The following is a 19640-nucleotide window of genomic DNA, read 5'->3' as shown; positions in this document are numbered from 1 at the left end:
ATTTTCAATGCGTAGTTATGTACGCGCGGCATAGATTTCGTCGCTTCACCGTGACTAGGACGGGGGCCGGATTGCTAGGCAAACTCTGATCGTGCCAGGCGATCCTGTTGCAGCTTGTTCCGGACTCGCTTCAAGGTGTCCGGGGGCTGTGATGCCGAATGAGTGGTCTGCCTGAATAGGCTGCTTTGTGCCTCTGCTGCAAGGGCCGCAGTGTGCTCTTCTGTACGGAGCGAGCGTTCTGTGTTTCCATTTACTGTTATGACTCCGCGAGGTCCTGGCATCTTGAGCTTGAGGTATGCGTAATGCGGCACTGCATTGAATTTTGCAAATGTTGTCCGTCCAAGCAGTGCATGATAGCCCCTGCGAAACGGGACGATGCCGAAGATTAACTCTTCGCTTCGGAAGTTATCCGGTGATCCGAAAACCACTTCCAGTGTGATTGAGCCTGTGCAATGGGCCTCTACACCTGGGATGACGCCTTTAAAGGTGGTTTTGCTGGGTTTGATCCTCGAGGGATCGATACCCATTTTTCGCACTGTATCCTGATAAAGCAGGTTCAGACTGCTGCCGCCATCCATAAGGACTTGAGTGAGGTAAAATCCGTCAATGATGGGGTCTAGGACCAGTGCGGCGGATCCGCCATGACGGATGCTAGTGGGGTGGTCCCTGGGATCGAAGGTGATCGGACAAGCAGACCATGGGTTGAACTTTGGGGCGATGGGCTCCATCGCTTGGACGTCCCTTAGTGCACGTTTCCGCTCCCTATTGGGAATGTGGGTTGCGTATATCATGTTCACCGTCTTCACTTGAGTGGGAAACCCCTTTCTGTCCTCCTGTGTTCGGCGGCCAGGGCTCCTCCTCGTCATCGCTATGCAGCCCCTTGTCCTTGTTCTCGGCATTTAACTGTCCGGCCTGCTTGAACACCCAGCATTCTCTATTGGTGTGATTGGCTGGCTTGTCGGGGGTGCCGTGGATTTGACACAAGCGATCCAGTATGCGATCCAGACTGGACGGAGCCGGAGTATTTCTTTTAAATGGCTTTTTCCGCTGACCGGATCCAGAGCCTCTGAATCCGGCATTAACCGTATCTTCGGTGTTATCGCCATTATTGCGGCGCTTTGGTCTATTACGACGCTGCCTACCGTTAGCATATTTGGTATCCGAGGTATCCGGATTCCTCGATGTGTTGTTGCTGTGAGCCAGCCAACTGTCCTCGCCCGTGCAGAAGCGGGTCATGAGTGTCGTGAGGGCTGCCATAGATTTCGGCTTTTCCTGGCCGAGGTGGCGGGCGAGCCACTCGTCGTGGATGTTATGCTTGAATGCCTCTAGGGCCTCTGCATCTGGACAGTCTACAATTTGATTTTTCTTAGTCAGGAACCGTGTCCAGAATTGTCTGGCCGATTCCCTTGGCTGTTGGGTTATGTGGCTCAAGTCATCAGCATCCGGTGGCCGCACATAAGTGCCCTAAAAGTTGTCAAGAAATGCATCTTCCAGATCCTCCCCATTGCCAACGGAATCTGCTGGCAAGAGCCAATGCCGAGCTGGTCCTTTGAGTTTTAGTGGGAGGTACTTGATGGCATGGAGATCATCACCGCGAGCCATGTGGATGTGAAGGAGGAAATCCTCAATCCATACAACGGGATCTGTTGTGCCATCGTATGATTCGATATTTACGGGATTGAAACATGTAACGCCCCGAGACCGATGTGCCAGGTGTCCTCCAGTTTTTCGCTGTTGTTGCCTTGTCTTTTGCTTGTGTGTTGCATTTCATCATGTCATCATGTGCATTGCATCATTATGTTTTTGAAACTTGCATCCGTCCTGGTTCCTCCAGTTCCGTCCATTGTCCGTTCTGAGCCCAGACACACTTGCACGCGCCCGCGACACGTCCGAAATATTATTTTATAAGTGGCCGAAAAATGTTCTCGGAATGGGATGAGAGTTGACGTGTGGTCTTATTATAGTGTAGATAGACCGCCTGTCAAATTTCATCGCATTCGGAGTTCGTTTGACGCCCCAACGGATAACTATAGCGGCATTATAGCCGGTCTAACGTCGGACGTTTTCGGTCTCCGGAAACAGATGTCGGGCCCTCTCTCTCCCTCCTCCCCCTCGCAGTCTCGCCACAGCCCACCTAGTCCATCCTCCTTCCCTTCTTCGCTTCCGGAGTTGTCCGATGTGACCGCACGGTCCGAAACCCTCTCTGCACAGTGCATCGAACCCCTCACGTGAGCGTCCGAAAGTTGTCCTAGACCCGACCCGGGCTGTCGCCCCCGTTGTGTCCGGATCATCCCCAAACATCTACAAAACGTCTCCGTTTTTCTTTTTGGGATACCTAACCTATTTTTCCCGTCCGTCCGATTACGATCGGAGGGACCTAACCGCCCTATATTGATTTCATCTGCTATATATATAACAGTCTAACCCTAGCCTACCTGGTCCAATACACCCATTCCCATCCCGTCGCCGCCAGCCAACCACCTCTTTCATGTCTTACTTGGGATCCCCTCCCACCAACCAGATCTTCGACCACCTCCCTCGTTCTGCGCGCCGCCCAAATTGCTGCAGCCTCGATCCCGAGCTCCTCCTCTGCTTCTTGCCCAGGCGCCTGAAGCCTACCTCTTCTTCCTCGATCCTGAATGGATCGTGTAGCTGCTCGAGGCCCCGAGCAGGAGCGCTCGGCCTCGTCCCCTCGCGCCGCCGTCGTCGGCAACCAGACACCACCAGGCCAGGCCCTCGCGACCGTCTCCTTTTGTTCCCTCTTCCCTGCATCTCTCTCTCTCTCCCTAATCTCCTCATCTCTCTGTACCTCAGCAGGAGCTCCAGCGCCATGGCCATCCCGAGCTTGGCCCGCGCAGCTCGGAGACTCCAAGCCCCCTCATTCCAGCAGTCCAAGAGGATGCCGTCGTGCCCGTGCTGCATCCCGTGAACCCGCCGGCGACCCCGACCTTCAGACTACCACGACGCGCCCGATGCCTCCTCGACCCCACGTTGAACCCCGATGCCACCTCATCCTGCCGCCGCCGGCGACCAGCAGGTCATGTCGCCGTGCCTCTTCCTTCCCCGTCCCCGTCGCCCTCTCTCTGTTCTCCATTTTTTCCCTCTGCCTCCAGTCTCAAGCTCTCTCTGTTTCCCAGCACAGGAGCTCGTCGCCGTCATCCTCGCCTGCATCCGCCTCGCCCTCGCCAGCAAGCTGCCTCGCGCCTACTGCGTCCCCTTCGACCCTGCGCGCGAATGCCTCGCTGCCTTGTATGTTCGCGTTGACCCCGCATCGATCAAGCAGCCACGGTTCAGAGCAAGCTATCGCTGTTTCAGTTCCCAGTTTCGTCAGACTTGCACCAGGGTATGGTTCATGTTGCGTATAAATTCTTTGTTTATCAAACTCCCATCGTAGCCCACTGGTCACTCGTGCATGCATCCATCTAGGAAGTCTTGGGTTTGATTCCCAGCTCTAAATATTTTTTTTGCTTTGGCCTTTTATTTTTAGTGTGAGACGATTTTAGATCTTTTCATGGCATGCATAATTTCAGTAAATGCCATCGTTTCAAAATGCTAATAACTCCACAACCGTGCATCGGATTAAAATACTTTATATATGTAAAATGCTTAGAATTTTGTGTAGATTAATAATTTGCAACTTTCATCTATGTTAAAAACGTTTAAAATGTTGTTTCTTTAAATTTGCTCTTATGCCATGTTAAAATGATTTAATTCATAACTTAATAACCGTAGCTCCAAACTTAAATAATCTTTATATGTAAATGGGGTAGAAAAAATGCCTAGCTTAACATGGTGGCTTTACTTTGCATGTTTAACAACTGTAAAATATTGTTTAGGACAGAACAGTACCAAATCTATAATATGCTCATGAGGAGTTTCCGAACTTGTTGTTTTGTTGTTCCGGCCTCATTTAAACTTGCCTAGATTAGATAGTTTTATTATGCTTCACCCTCTTGCCATGCTAACAAAATTTAATCTTGCTGGGTACATAAATGAGAGAGAAGATGTGGTGTTCCGTCAATATGCAACTCGTTGCATATTGAGCTTCACTTAACTTGTAGTTTCGTTTGTACCCCTTGCCATGACATGCATATTTAAACCGGACATGCATCATACTTGTTTGCGCATCGTGCCATGCTTATGTGATGGTTGTTTACTATGTTGTGTGCTTCTTTCCGGTGTTTGCTTCTTCGGGTTGGTTCCGGTAACGTCACGTTTGTGAGGATCCGTTCGACTTCGTCCGTGTGTCTTCTTCATGACTCGTTCTTCTTCCTTGCGGGACTTCAGGCAAGATGATCATACCCTCGAAATCACTTCTACCTTTGCTTGCTAGTTGCTCGCTCTTTCGCTATGCCTATGCTGCGATACCTACCACTTGCTTATCATGCCTCCTATATTGTTGAACCAAGCCCGTAACCCACCTTGTCCTAGCAAGCCGTTGTTTGGCTATGTTACCGCTTTGCTCAACCCCTCTTATAGCGTTCTTAGTTGCAGGTGAAGATTGAAGTTTGTTCCTTGTTGGAACATGGAGATGTTGTTCCTTGTTGGAACATGTTTACTTGTTGGGATATCACAATATATCTTATTTAATTAATGCATCTATATACTTGGTAAAGGGTGGAAGGCTCGGCCTTATGCCTGGTGTTTTCTTCCACTCTTGCCGCCCTAGTTTTCATCATATCGGTGTTATGTTCCCGGATTTTGCGTTCCTTACGCGGTTGGGTAATAATGGGAACCCCTTGACAGTTTGCCTTGATAAAACTCTTCCAGCAATGCCCAACATTGGTTTTACCATTCGCCACCAAGCCTCTTTTTCCCTTGGGTTCTGCAGACTCAAGGGTCATCATTATTTTAACCCCCCCCGGGCCAGTGCTCCTCTAAGTGTTGGTCCGACCGAGCAGACTGCGGGACCATCTCGGGGCAACTTGAGGTTTGGTTTTACTCGTAGGATGTCTCATCTGAGTGTGCCCTGAGAACGAGATATGTGCAGCTCCTATCGGGATTTGTCGGCACATTCGGGCGGTGTTGCTGGATTTATTTTAACTTGTCGAAGTGTCTTGTAGAACCGGGATACCGAGTCTGATCGGAATGTATCGGGAGAAGGTATATCCTTCGTTGACCGTGAGAGCTTGTCATGGACTAAGTTGGGACACCCTTGCAGGGTTATGAACTTTCGAAAGCCGTGCCCGCGGTTATGGGCAGATGGGAATTTGTTAATGTCCGGTTGTAGAAAACCTGAAGTTGATCTTAATTAAAATACATCAACCGCGTGTGTAACCGTGATGGTCTCTTTCCGGCGGAGTCCGGGAAGTGAACACGGTGTTGGAGTAATGCTTGACGTAGGTTGTTCTAGGATCACTTCTTGATCATAGTTGTTCGACCATGCTTTGCCTTCTCTTCTCGCTCTCTTTTGCGAATATGTTAGCCACCATATATGCTAGTCGCTTTCTGCAGCTCCAACTCATACCTTCACCTTACCCATAAGCTAAAATAGTCTTGATCGCGAGGGTGCGAGATTGCTGAGTCCCCATGACTCACAGATACTTCCAAAACCAGCTTGCAGGTGCCGATGAGTCCGTGCAGATGACGCAACCCAGCTCAAGGAGGAGCTCAATGAAGATCTTGTCCTTTGTGTTGTTTCGTTCTAGTTGATCAGTAGTGGAGCCCAATTGGGGATGATCGGGGATCTGTGTAGCTTTTGGGGTAGTCTTCTTTTATTTTGGTTCCATAGTCGGACCTTGATTGTATCTAGATGATGTAATGTTTATTCATGTATTGTGTGAAGTGGCGATTGTAAGCCAACTATGTATCTCTTTCCCTTATGTATTATATGGGTTGTGTGAAGATTACCTCACTTGCGACATTGCTTTCAATGCGGTTATGCCTCTAAGTCGTGCTTCGACACGTGGGAGATGTAGCCGCATCGAGGGTGTTACAAAACCCTTCGGGAATTCATGATTCATAACTTCATCAGTGAAGCATAGGGGGTGTGCGGCACCTCTGTGCCGGGCTATATCTCGACGTAGTTCGTATGAGTCTTGTTTGCTGTATTCGGCCCGGCCGGATTTGCTCTTGGTGTATCCGACACGACGATTATCGTCCCGTGTGGGCGCACGTGCCCGTATCCCATATATTGACCTTGCGATTTTTGCCTTACTGTCCAAGTGTCTCGCAGGTCCTCTGTGTTGCCCCGGGCCTTAGTATTTTTGACTGAGTGGCGACGGGGTGCGGTCTGAACTTTAGGCTGAAACGACTCTCTGGCTCGGCCGCATAGTGGCCAGTCAGCCGCATCGTACACTGGTGAATGAGGTTTCAATGCTTCCTCCTCGAGATGAGGTGGCAACCTGCGTTTTGGGTAACTTTTGGACGGGCGCTCGAGTTCATGCTCCTTGGCCGCAAGGACTTCGGTCCACCTGTCTGCTAGCAAGTCTTGATCGGCTTGAAGCTGTTGCTGTTTTTTCTTCAGGCTATTTGCCGTGGCCATAAGCCGGCGCTTGAAGCGCTCTTGCTCGACGGGGTCCTTAGGCACGATAAACTCATCGTCGCCGAGGCTCGCCTCGTCTTCGGAGAGAGGCATGTAATTATCCTCCTCCGGTTCTCCATCTGCTGCCTGCTCTGGAGGGCTAGCTTGTTCGTCCTCTAACTCTACACCGTGCCGGAGGGGATTGTTGTTGTCTTTGGCGCTATCCGGAGTGTTATTATCTCCTGTGCCGGTATTACTGCTCTTGCTGTGGCGGGACTTAGAGCGGCGCCGCTGACGTCGACGCTTTGGTTGCTTCTTGGAGGGGTCATCCTCCGTTGTCTCGTCATCATTGGCTTCTTTGGGGGTGTCCATCATGTATATATCATGTGATGAGGTGGCGAGCCAGTGCCCCAAAGGCGGTGGATCCTGTTCCTCTCCGGCTTCATCGTCCATACCATCGAAGTCGTTGGAGTCGAAGTCGAGCATGTCGATTAAGTCGTCGACAATGGCTACTACGTTAGATTGGATGGCTCTGAAGATAGCCGATCGGTGAAATTATCACCCGACACCAAACCTGGGCATATGGGTCGTGCCTCACGTGCACGAAATTTCAGCCCAATATGTGCCCAGCGCACGCCATTAAAAAGGTCAAGACTGGCCTTCGGCCTGCCACGGAACCAGGCAGATCCTAAAAGCCAAGCCTTAAGGCCGGGCGCGACACAAACCTTTTAGTTGCTTGCCAACACGACACTCCTCGGCACGTAACTAGCATTTATCTATACTTTTTAAGTTTTTTGGGTATTTTTTTAGCCTTTTCAATTTTCTGTATCTTTCTCTTTTTTAAAATTTTAGATTATTTTGTATATTTTTTTTCTTATTTTTCAGTTTTTCCTGAATTTTCGAAAAACAAACGGCCTGAAAGACCGAGAAACATTGTAGCCCGGCCTGTAGCCGTACAGTGCTAGGCCGGCCTTCAGGCATGTCGGGCCTATCCCTATGGCCAAGCTTTCAGGCCGACACGGGCCTATCCCTTTTACAGCCGGGCCGGCCCATGTGGCCAGGTTTGGCCGACGCCTAGCCTAGCCATACTCTCAGGCCACCCGAGTGTGTGTAGTCACAGTCACCGCCCACCACCTGTTCGAACAAAAACCTCCCCTCCGATGCCGCCGCCGCGCGCAGCGCTTCGCCGTCTTCTCCCCACCGCCGGCATCCAACCTATCCGGCGCCGCCCCGCGCCGCCTCCACCAGCCGACCGGAGCCCCCTACCCGACCCCTACGCTCTCCTCGTCCACGACCCCATCGACCTCCTCTCCTCGCTGTGGCGCCGCGCCTTCGCGCACCCGCCCTCCTCCCCCTTCCCCAACCTCTCCGGCTACGCCTCCCGCCTCGACCTCTGGCTCCTCTCCTACCAGCGCGCCTGCGCCCACGCCACCGGCTCCTTCCCGCCGCGCCAGGCCGTCCCGCTCCCCACCCTCCACTCCCTCCTCCGCCTCCGCGCCGCCGCCCTCCGCCGTCACCCCGCCTTCCCCTGGGGCGCCTCCACCCACCTCCTCCTCCGCTCCCCCGCCGACGCCCCCTCCACCGTCCCCGTCTCCCGCCGCAAGCTCACTGCCCGCCTAGCCAACGGCCCGCCCCCCTTCCAGGACCACGTCGTCCAGGAGCTCCTCCTCCTGCTCCTCGAACCCGTCTTCGAGCCCCGGTTCTCCCCCAAGTCCCACGCCTTCCGCCCTGGACGCGGGCCCCACACTGCCATCCGCTCCGTTCGCTCCGGCTTTGCCGGCTACCTCTGGTTCATCACTGCAGACCTCACAACCGTGGTCGACGCCTTATCGTCAGACACCATTCTGTCCTGTGTGGAGAAGGCCGTCTCTGATCGCAAGGTGCTGTCTTTGCTCAAGTCGGCGCTCAACGCCCCAGTCCGGCCCGGGTCTGTGCCTCCAAGGGAGAAGGATCTCGATGGGCTAAGCAAGAAGAGGCTGAAAAGGAAGGTGCTCAGGAAGAGCAGGAAGAAGAAGGTGCTTAATGAGGATGAGCCAAAGCCAGACCCATATTGGCTGAGACTGTTCTTTGGGTTCGCTCCAGAACAGGCGTGTCACGTGCCGGAATATGGGCATTGCGGGATAATTAGTCCATTGCTCGCCAATGTGTGCCTTAATGAGTTGGATTGGTGGATGGAGGAGAGGATTAACGAGTACTTCCGCCCGTCAAGGCATGATTCGATATGGAAGGAGGCGGGCGATGAGGGATGTCATAATCCATCTTGGCCTGAGTTTGTTCCGTCAAGTGGGAGGGAGAAGACCAGGAAGATGGATTTCCTTAGATTTGGCTCTCATGTCTTGATTGGGGTCCGGGGGCCGAGGGAGGATGCGGTTGAGATAAGGAGGCAACTGATGGAGTTTTGTGAGAGAACATTTGGTTTGAGGCCAGAGAATTCGTCGGTGGAGATTGAGCACATCACAAGGGGGATTGAATTCTTGGATCATGTCATTGCCCGCCGGGTCATCTACCCGACCTTGCGATACACCGCCAGTGGAGGGAACATTGTGAGTGAGAAAGGTATTGGAACATTGTTATCTGTCACAGCAAGCTTGCAGAGGTGCATAAGGCATTTCAGAAAGCTTGAGCTTGTAAAGGGGGACAGGGATCCTGAGCCATTACCGTGTTCACCAATGCTCTACTCTGGGCAGGCACACACTAATTCTCAGATGAACAAATTTCTTGAGACCATGGCTGATTGGTATAGGTATGCGGACAACCGGAAGAAGATCGTAGGGTTCTGCGCATATGTTATACGGAGCTCTTTGGCAAAGCTTTATGCGGCAAGGTATAGACTAAAATCCCGTGCTAAGGTTTATAAGATTGCATCCCGTGATCTCAGCCGCCCGTTGAGGGAGAGCACAAACAATGATGCACCAGAATACTCTGATCTCTTGAGGATGGGAGTTGTTGATATTATTGAGGGTGTACAATTTGCACGCATGTCATCAATTCCATCATGTGATTATACAACTTTCCCTAGAAACTGGGTACCTCACCACGAGCTTGTATTGCACGAGTATATCAAACTGCAAGATCCAAAGTTCTTCTGCGAACTTCACAAGACAATCAAACGACGGGAGATAAGTTCACCACAGGATGACGTATCGAAGATGGTGTGGCATTATAAGGTTCATGGTGTTTATGATAATAACAGGGTCTCAAAGAAATTAAATGAATGGAGGAGTAATGATGAAGCTGTCAATGGGGACACACAACTATTGTTGGATAAGTAGTCCTAGATTCCATATCATTTGTAGAGATAATGATGGGTGATAGATCGATTGCACATAAGCAGATATCCTGTTTTGAACAAAACACAGTTTTGGACAAATAGTCCTAATTGTGTGTGCAGAATACTAATGGTTGATGTATCAACGACCTACCAGCTAAAGACCAAGAAATGTATCATTGGGCAAATATTTGGATGTTCAAGAGTACATGTTTGAACATGTACTACAATACTACACCTGATCTCAAGGTAAACTATGTGTTGTAACTTTGCGTGTTTGTCCTGACACCATTATGAGACATATTATCCCATTCTTTTTCTGTTTGATGTTCTTGCATATGTTTCTACTGTGGTAAGAATGTGTTGTTTGTAGTTATTGTGACACTAACAAAGTTGGGATTACAATGAAAATTTCCATTTCTAGTTAAGTAGGAGTAGTAAATTTGTTAACAAGTTGATGGCACTTATTCAAGCCTTACACAGTTAGACTAACATGCTAGTTTACTCAACATGTTAATGATATAAAATTGTGACGCATACACTTTTCTTATGCTTATAAGCAGGCAATAATGTGAGGAAGTTTCATTGTTTTTGGAAGTTTGCTGGTGTTTGGAAGTTACGGTGGATAGTTTCATATACGTGGTGGTGTTTGTAAATTCTCAAGGCCTGTTCTTAGGATTTTAGTAGAACTGATAAAGAGGTATAACCTCATGGGGAATTCTGTTTCATTTAAAAAAAGGCACAAATACTGGTGCCTTTTCTGTTGCAGGATTCCGTGTGACATTCAGTTTGTCCTATTCCTGTGTTTTTCTTCTTTTTTGCGGTCCTTACAGAAGGTAATAAGTTATTTGTCATTAGCTTCTACTCCCTCCGTTCCTAAATATTTGTCTTTCTAGAGATTTCAACAAGTGACTACATATGGAGCAAAATGAGTGAATCTACACTTTAAAATATGTTACATCCGTATGTAGTAGTCCATTTGAAATCTCTAAAAAGACAAATATTTAGGAACGGAGGGAGTAATATAAATGAATATCCCTATCTAATTAAGAACATATAGTCATCTAATAATTGACTAGATATGGACTGATCGAACAAGCATATATTGTTCATCAGAACACTGCTTTTGGGGCCACTTTTGGTTGTAAGATTTTCACAAGATAGGATTTTTCTTCCTACAAGAGCCCTTTGGAACAATTGAATGACGTTGCAGGAATCCTATGAAATTCCTACGGATCCAGGTCTCTTTGGTTCAGAAGGATATCCATAGGACTTTTGAAGGACTGTAATCCTTAGGAAGGTTTCGTATATTGGTGGTCTGTAGGGTTGCATTCGTAGGAAGTTTTCCTATGAGGTCTTTTCTACTCTCAAAGGAAAAAACCATTCTACACGTACCTCTTGGAAAAATTGTTCAGGTTTGCTATGGTGTGATAAAGTCCTATAGTACTCAAGAAGGCATGATGGATGACACCTTAATCCTGCAATTTTCATGTTTATGCACTTTTTAGGGTCATGCGAATCAAAGAGGCCTGGAATGACCCAGTCCACAGGAATTTTGGAGCAATCCTAACATGAGGCTGGACCTCATGGAAAATGTCTTTCTGGGTCTTGAATGGACCTTCCATCCATTCCTCTTTTCAAATTCCCGCTAAATTCCTGTGGAGTATGGAAATGATTGTTTACGCAAATTCCTGTTTTTATTTGCCATAGGATTCAACATGCAATCCAATGTTTTTTCTGTTCCAAGCAGACATGAGTTCGAGCCAATATAATTTTAAGGAAATTCAAGGAAAATGAGCAAATAACAAGAATTTTGCTGGCCACACTGGATTAACCTGAGTTATTTTTATCCTTGGTCAAATTTTATTTGCATAATGTATTTTTTTTAGAAAAAAAAGAACAAGTCATAACTTGAAGGCTGTGCAAATTCTAAAGATTCTCTGATACATAGTTCAGCTAGAGGTATTATTCTTGTTGAGTGAAGATCACGATCTAATGCTTTTATAAGTAAATAGTAGCAATTATCAAATCAAATCTTAATCCACTACTCAATGTACTTGTCACAGTTTGCAAACTCGAGACTTTGACATGAAATGTCTAGTCATCTCCCATGCAATCATAACATTGTGAATTTTCAACATTGAATGCAAGTGTGCAGGTAGTTTCCATTTGTTTGCTTTTTGACTAACTTTAGTTATCTCTGTTGATCTCCTCAACCATTGTGGAAACTCGTTTTGACCAAAATACTGTAGGGGAAGACCCTATGGCGTAGATTTTACGTTAAAGAAAAGAAAAGCTTCACGATGTTCAAGGTCTACATGGCTAGACCAAGATATATAAAAAAACAAAAGGCAACAAGCTAAACTACAAGTCATAACAACCAGTCAAGGGGCTGAACCTAGAGCTTGCTTCAGATGAAAACATTTGAGCTGAATGTCAGTCGGAAAACGCACTTTCCAGCGGGTAAAAGAGGGCTCCTGGTCTTTAAAGATGAAATCCTTACAGTCCTTCCAGATATTCCATGCATCAGAGATATTAACCTCCATGAAACATGGTCAACAGATTGTCTAAACTCATTATTTTTATTTAGCATGTCTAGACTGGCAAAAACTTAATATGGACTAGGTCACAATATTTGTTCATTGTTACACAATCATATTCATAGTAGCAATTTCAATGGTATCAATTATGTGTCACATAACCCACATATTCTGTTACACTGATTGTTGTTCATAGTTCAAATTAGGCCCGTTAAACCACACCTTGTAAAGGTCAATAGAGGGAGTGCTATTTTGTGTTCTAACTCTGTATCATATTGATTTTAGTTCTATGTCGAATGTATGATTTGTTTGTCTGTGAATCAGGCCTGCAATTTATGGTCCATCAAGTGAATGTTATGTCTAAGTATATACTATACTGTAAAGCCTTTTCCTGTTGGGAAGTGTGAACATTTACTCAGTTAGGCTAGGATAACTTTAACATACTATGGTATGGCACTATTAATCCACAAAGCTGGCTTCTTGCAGTACTAGTTTTATGCCGAATGTATTGGTGTAAGACCAGCATGCTCAAAAACCAACTCAGAGTTTTGTTTATAGTAATCAAACTAGACCGCAAATGCAAGTGTGACAAGTATGACTTAATATCTATATTTTGTCGGGGAAGTTCTAGAGTTTGAAGTATTTGAAAATTTCTCTCGTGTGGAAGTCCTAGTAGTTCGGGAGTCCAGTCAACCAACACGGACCATTAAAATAAACTTTGAAAAACTGATACTATTACAGCAGTCTGATTGATACTTATATGCAATGATGCCCAGTATCCAGTATGAAAGAAGTAGATCACGGTCATCTGGTTTCCCATTTCACGCCCATTGTTGACAGTACATTGCTGCTGCTATCATTACGTTTTGTGTGACATCTGTAAACTATAGTGGCCTACGTTTTACGCCCCCACCACCCACACTTAAGAAAGCCCATGATCTTCACGCGAAAGCCTGTGTTTGTTTTATTTTCAAACATGCCAGATGCACCAAATGGCCCATCATCAGCCTGGTATGGTGCAAATTATAGTGGCCTGGATGATGTATGTGCCTGTTATTTCCTTCATTATTTGAAGTCGGGCGCACTAGTAAACATTGAATGTTTGGCGGCGCGAACGCGCACACATATGCTTCCGCTGTGATTATGCTCCTGTAGTTTTATATCAAGAAACGAACTGTTTTGATATAATTATCTAAAAATATGGTACTAGAAAACCATTTCATTTGTCTGCATAATATCCCAAGCCTTGACACCCCTTTTATGGCTTCCTTTGGGTCTGCATTGTTTGTTTCTGTATGGGACCATGTATATGTAGCAAATGCATGTTGGGCCTGTGTTGGTGTTCTCCCAGCCACACGATCCCTCAATGCAATGGCCTACATCAACTTGATGGTGGGGTGGGGTAGGGTGGGGGTGGGGGTGGGGGTGGGGGTGGGGTTCCTTTTCTTTGATCGATGCCAAGCAGCACCACCAACGGAATGATTTTATTGGGCTGCGCCTTTCCTTTAGCGGGCCATTACGGGACAAACGGTGCGGCGAGGACCATTTTTCGCTGCTGCGCAGGGTCACCGTCTTGCAGTACACAGTTCCTGCTGGTGGGGTGGGGAGGGCTGCAATTATTTTCTGTTACTCTGATCTGTCATCGTGGAAACTGCTTTCGCCGTTGGGGCACTCGGAGGGATACATGGCGATGGGACGGGATGGCCGGTGCTGGAGACCTGGTGTGCACAAACCATGTAACCTCTCGTTTACACTTTCCGGTGCAAACGGTTAGCATTCGGGTATGGCATGGGCAGCTGGAGTGTCTCCATCTTGTAAGCAAGACTGCAAGATGGCTACCTCAGCCCTTGTTGTGCTTTCTTTTTCTAGAATGCAGTTTTCGCAGTGTCGCTGTCGGCAAAGCCTCGTTGATTTGCAGGATTCTTAAAACATGAGAATGGGAAAAATGCAGAAATGGGGCGGCATGCTATCTGCAGTACCGCAGGATTAACATGTGCGTTTGATTGTTTTTTTTTGAAACAAGGATGTGCGTTTGATTGTGCGCAGGGAAAAAAAACCCGTAGAAATCTTCACATGAGACTGCAATCCTACGAATCAAACAACACAAGAAAGAAAAATCTGAAGGATCAGAATCTTCTAGAGCTCCTTTAGGAATCCTCCGAATCAAAGAGGCCCCCCCTGATATTTTGCTTTCAGGATGTGGCGGCCCTCGCCCCGGCCAAAGCTGACATCGCCGGTTCGCCGTCGGGCAATTAATCATCGGAACAGGATCCTGGTTAGAAGTTGACAAGCATTTTTCACACGACAAGAAAGCCTTCTGTAACATGTGTGCGCTTGATGGCCTCTCACGATTTCGTCCCCGCCCAGCACTCTCTCGGCCGTTCCAGATAACGACCGCCCTCGCGATGCTTATCGCACCGGCCCGGTTCCTTGTTCCGTATCGTACGTGACACACGGCGCGAGCGACAGTAGGTATTCCCTATCCTGCCCTGCGTCATGTATTTTAGCACCATATTCCCTATCTATCTCTCTATCTATCTATCCCTTTGTGCTCTCCCGGTCACACGAATCCTTTGCGCCGAGGCGGTGCCGCCGCGGGCGGCTCGGTCCCTTTCCAGCGCCATGCCATGGTGCGAATAAAATAAAATAAAATAAAGTTGCGTTTGTTCTGAAGAAGAAGAGAGAATATGTGCACTGTTGAATGTAATATATTCTCCGTGTGCGTGTGTGTGAGGGAAAAAGGTCTCTGCTCAGCCCCCTCGTCCACCCCCTTGTCCTTTTGATGACAGCAGCACTGGCTTGATTGATTCCCCTACTCGCAAAAGAAAAAAGGATTGATTGATTCCCCGGCCTCGGTCCACTGGGCCGATGCAGGCTATCCTCTGCGCCGAATCGCCGGTGAATCGCGAAAAGGTGGAGGAAAAGTTAATTTTGAACAGCTTCTCTCTCGGCTCTACTGAGCGGAATAATTTTATTATATTTTACCTCGTAGATAGATATGTATATAGATTTAGATGTAGCCAATCGGCGCTTGAGATTAGATTGGAGGGTCAGTCGGGTGAGAGAGACACGAACAAATCTGAGTGGGTACGTAGGTGGGCCGCGCGCCGCACGCCCAGCGAAATCTTGTGCCCCTGTTGACCCAAATAATTCCCACTTCTTCCCTGCATGTTTTCTTTTTGGTTAACGCCTTCTCTCTTCTCTTGTACGGAGGAGGAGCAGTTGATTTGCTGAGCTGAAACATTCGTGTCACTGATAAGACGAATTTGGTCGCCATTCTTCGTGTTGAACAGGATGCATTCGTGCTTTTGGTAATAAGAGATCGATCCCGAGCGGAAACGAGTCTCGGCCGCCGTTGAACCGGAGGAATTGATCGGACCGGCAGTCGAGCCGATGCGTAGAGCTGAAACATTGGTCTTGCTGATCAGACGAATGTGATCGTCATTCCTCGTGTTGATCAGGACGTGGGCGACAGTGGTGCCTTCATTTTTGTTATATAATTATTAAAAACGATCACGAGCGGAAACGAGCCTCGACGGTTCTTGAACGGGAGAAATTGACCGGACCGGCGGTTGAGCCGGCGTGGCGCGTATACAGCGCTCCACGTCCTTTTCCGCTTCATATTGTCTCCCAAGCCATTGACCAGATTTTTTATCATTTTATCTCGTGCAGTGTGGTGACCCGACGAGCCCGTAAAGCGGACGACGCTTCCGTCTCATTCGCCGGGGTCAAAACAAAACAAAAACTAAACACGGCCACGTTCCCGTCCCGCTCTCGCTCTCTCTCACGCCCTGGCCTCCCGTTTTGTTTTATTTTATTTGGGTTTGTTTGGCGAGAGGGCAGGAAAGGCTCTGGAAAACAGAAAGCGGGGTTGGCCTTTTGCTCGGGGGAAAATGAAAAGAAAGAAGCAAACGAAAGGGAAGATGCTCACGCACGCAGACGTTAATTCGCGCACGCTTTTGTCCCCGAGGTCACGTGCGTCAGCTCTGAGCGTGAGCGGCCGGAGATCGCCTGCGGCCGCGCATTCTGTGGCCGTTTCTGCTCCGAAGCGGCGTGCGACGACAAAACGAACCGGGTGAAATGGCGTGGTGGTTGGGCGCGGTGAGGACTTGTCCGTTGGTGCTTGGGATAACCCGTGGACAGCGCCGACCTGGGCGAGCGGGCCGTACAGCGCAATGGTCTCTGCGTCGGGTGCCATGCCATGTTCGTCCTGCACGTGCGGATAGCTCCGGCCATGGACTTGGGGGTGGACGGCGGAGCAATTCTCCGACTGCCGACAATGGCATGGCGCTACGTACGGCATCTCCAAGACTCCGACCGACCCTCAAACCTCTCGCATCAGGCTGTCTGAACAACAGAAGCCATCCAAGTATCAAACGCGGACCTATATCGATTCACAGCGTGATCCGAACACGTTTTCTTTCGCAAAGTAGAGAAAAGCATGAGGAGCTTTGCGGGAGTCTGGACCGATTTCAAGCCCACCGCTGACCATTCTGGCCCATCTAAAATCCCTCCTCCCTCCTGCGCGTGTTTCTCGTTCAAAACGGTCAGCGCTGGTCCAGAGTGTCAGTGCCCGCATTTATGCTCGTCCAGAGAAGACGCGACCGCTCACTGGCGCCGGCATTGAAGCGGCTCGCCGACCGAGAGAGCGTCGTCCACGTCGCTTCCCGGTGCAGGCGACTGCTGCGCGTTCAAACGACATGACGGCCGCCCGTCCCTCCGTCTACCGCCCACATTGATGGCATGCGGTTGCCGAGGCGTCTCCTCCGACGCAACCCGTCCGTCCATCTATCGTCCACCATTGCTATATAAGCTGCTGCCCCGGCCATAGCCGCATTCATCCGCCTCCCATCCTTCTTCTCACCACTCCTATCATGCATTCCTCCCTACCAAAGCTCATTGGGACAGGCTGACACCGGACCAGAAGAAGGAGACGGCCGCCATTGCTGCCAGCTAACAGGCCGGCAGGTAGCGGAGGACAACAACGAGCCGACGCCACCATCCTCATCCACGCTAGCCTCCTTGTCCATGCCCCCCTCGCCGGCACATTGCACCATGACCATCGATGAGGCCCGTGCTCATTATATGGACATGGTGTGGGAGGAGCGGTTCCGGGAAGCGTAGGCCAACGCTTCCTACAACCACCATCTCCTCCAGGAGCACCTGCTGGCAGAGGAGCAACTCTCCACCAGACGCGGACATGGCGGAGCAGGAGGCACTGCTCGAGTCCTACCGCTCCACCCGCAAGATCCGCCTCGCCCGTTGGCGGTACCAGCAGCGGGTGGCGGAGGTTGCCAGCCGCCGGCAAGGAGTGCGACGACGAGGCGGGCGAGGTAGTATTCGGCGATACCGATGAAGAGGAGGACATCATCGAGGCCGCACCCCGCCACCACGAGCACGAAGACGGCATGTCCGTGGGTGCCACCGACAGCGAGGAATAGTAGTGCGCGGTAGTTCGCCAACGCTCCTTCCCTCCCGTCGACGCCAAGCTTGGTGGGTTGAGAATCGACGGCTGATTTGTCGTTTGATGGCGAGGTGGAGGCGGACAGCTTCAGTTCCCGGTGCTTCAGAGGCGCAGCTGGAGAGCACTGAGGTGGAGCGGGAGAAGGAGAAGCTTCTGTTCTCCGGGTTCATGGCCGGACAAGGGGATCGGGCACGGGCGACCATTTAGATCAGGTATTAATTATACCTCCAAAGCCATACTAGCACCGTAGTTTGTAAATGTAATGAAATCCGTCCGTGTTTACACGTATTTCATCCGGTTGGTTCGAACTTTTGTCAAAATGTATGCGGCTATAATTGGACGGAGGTCTTTCGCATCCATACCTATGAACTGGTCCCATCTATTCATGGACGGATACGGGAGAAATTTTGTAGGTTGCCGTTGGAGATGCCCTTACACCTTCTCTGCCTGGCTACGAATTGTGGAAGATGAAGGTGACTCTTATCATGACTATCCCTTTGTTGGTGTTCTATAAAGACATGAGCATTGAGCAATGGGGGGCGTCACCAATGTATACGGTCAAAAAATGCCTTAAGATTTTTCTAAAAAAACAACTGTCATAAGAGCGTCTTCAAGGGCGACTCGTAAATTTTCTCTCGCAATCATCCACGGACGGGAGGGACCAATCAATATACAAGGATGCGGAAGACCGCCATCCAACACTACCCGTAGACATCGCAAACACTATCCGAAGAATCGAACGAAATCCGTGCAAACACAACCAAATTTTCATACAAACCAGACAAAGTTCATGCAAACATGGCGGATTTTCATTAGATTCCATATAAACATGATGGAATTCATTATATTTTGGACATGGTTAAACTAAAAAGGTGCTCGTCCGACTCTAGAGGTATAATACCTAAACTAAAAGATCGTCGGCGCTCATTCCCCATCTCCGGCCATGAGCCCCGAAAAATAAAGCTTCGCCTTCTTTAGCTCCGCATCTAGAATCCGCCTTCGGAGCATCGGGAATTGAAGTTGTCCGCCTCCACGTTGCCCCCAAGCGACTAATCGACCGACGATGCTCAGCCCACCAAACTTGGCATTGATGGGAGGGGAGGAGCGGTGGCCTTCTGGGGACCCGAGCGACGACGACCTACCGTGCACTATTCTTCCTCACCGTCGGCAGGGCCCGCGAACGTGTCCGCTTCGTGGTCGTGATGGCGAGGCGCGGCCTCAGCGGAACCGGCGTTGTCGCCCTCATCGTCAGTCTCGCCGAACACCTCGTCTACCACCTCGTCCCACTCCTTGTAGGCGACCACCAGTTCCGCTGCCAGCTGGCAGTACCACCAACGGGCGGAGCGGTAGGAGTCGAGCATCTCCGCCAGGACCGCATCCGGCGTGATCGTCCTACCTGCAGCGAGCTGCTCCTCCGCCTGCAGGTGCTCCTAGAGGAGTTGGTGGTTGTGGGCGGCGTCGGCTTGTGCCTCCCTAAAATGCTCCTCCCGCACCATGTGTAATGGGCACGTGCCTCGTCGATGGTCATGGTGCAATGCACCTGTGAGGGTGGCGCGGATGAGGAGGCTAGCGTGGACGAGAAGGGTGGCGTCGGCTCGTCGTCAGCCGCATCCTCCATAGGGACGTCAGTATCCTTCGGTTGCCTGCTTGCAGCAATGGTGACCATCTCCTTCTTCTGCTCCAGCGTCAGCCCGTCCTAGAGAGCTATGGCACGGGGAGGAAACCATGGTGCGAGTGGTGCGGAGAGGGATCGAAGGCGGATGGTCGGGGCAACAGTTTGTATAGCAATGATGGGCAACAGAGGGATGGACGGGTGGTGCCTGAGTAGCCGCCTCGGTAACCGCATGTAATTAATGTGAGTGGCAGACGGATAAACAGACGACCGTCATGTCGTTTGAAGCGGAG

The 19640-nt window shown here is 49.6% G+C and overlaps 1 protein-coding gene across 1 annotated transcript; it reads left to right on the top strand.

Annotated features, from left to right (window-relative positions):
- Window positions 1-3001: 3001 nt before the first annotated feature.
- Window positions 3002-10058, top strand: LOC125518982 (nuclear intron maturase 1, mitochondrial). The gene is made up of 3 exons (XM_048683871.1): window positions 3002-3037; window positions 3143-3249; window positions 7503-10058. Exons 1-3 carry the CDS (start codon window positions 3002-3004, stop codon window positions 9733-9735), a joined length of 2376 nt encoding a protein of 791 aa, XP_048539828.1. The 3' UTR covers window positions 9736-10058.
- Window positions 10059-19640: the final 9582 nt, after the last annotated feature.

The sequence above is a fragment of the Triticum urartu genome, chromosome 7 (genome assembly GCF_003073215.2).
Source record: "Triticum urartu cultivar G1812 chromosome 7, Tu2.1, whole genome shotgun sequence".
Taxonomy (NCBI): Eukaryota; Viridiplantae; Streptophyta; class Magnoliopsida; order Poales; family Poaceae; genus Triticum; species Triticum urartu.
The sequence above is the reverse complement of the archived record's forward strand: the minus strand, read 5'-3'. Positions and strand labels throughout refer to the sequence as shown.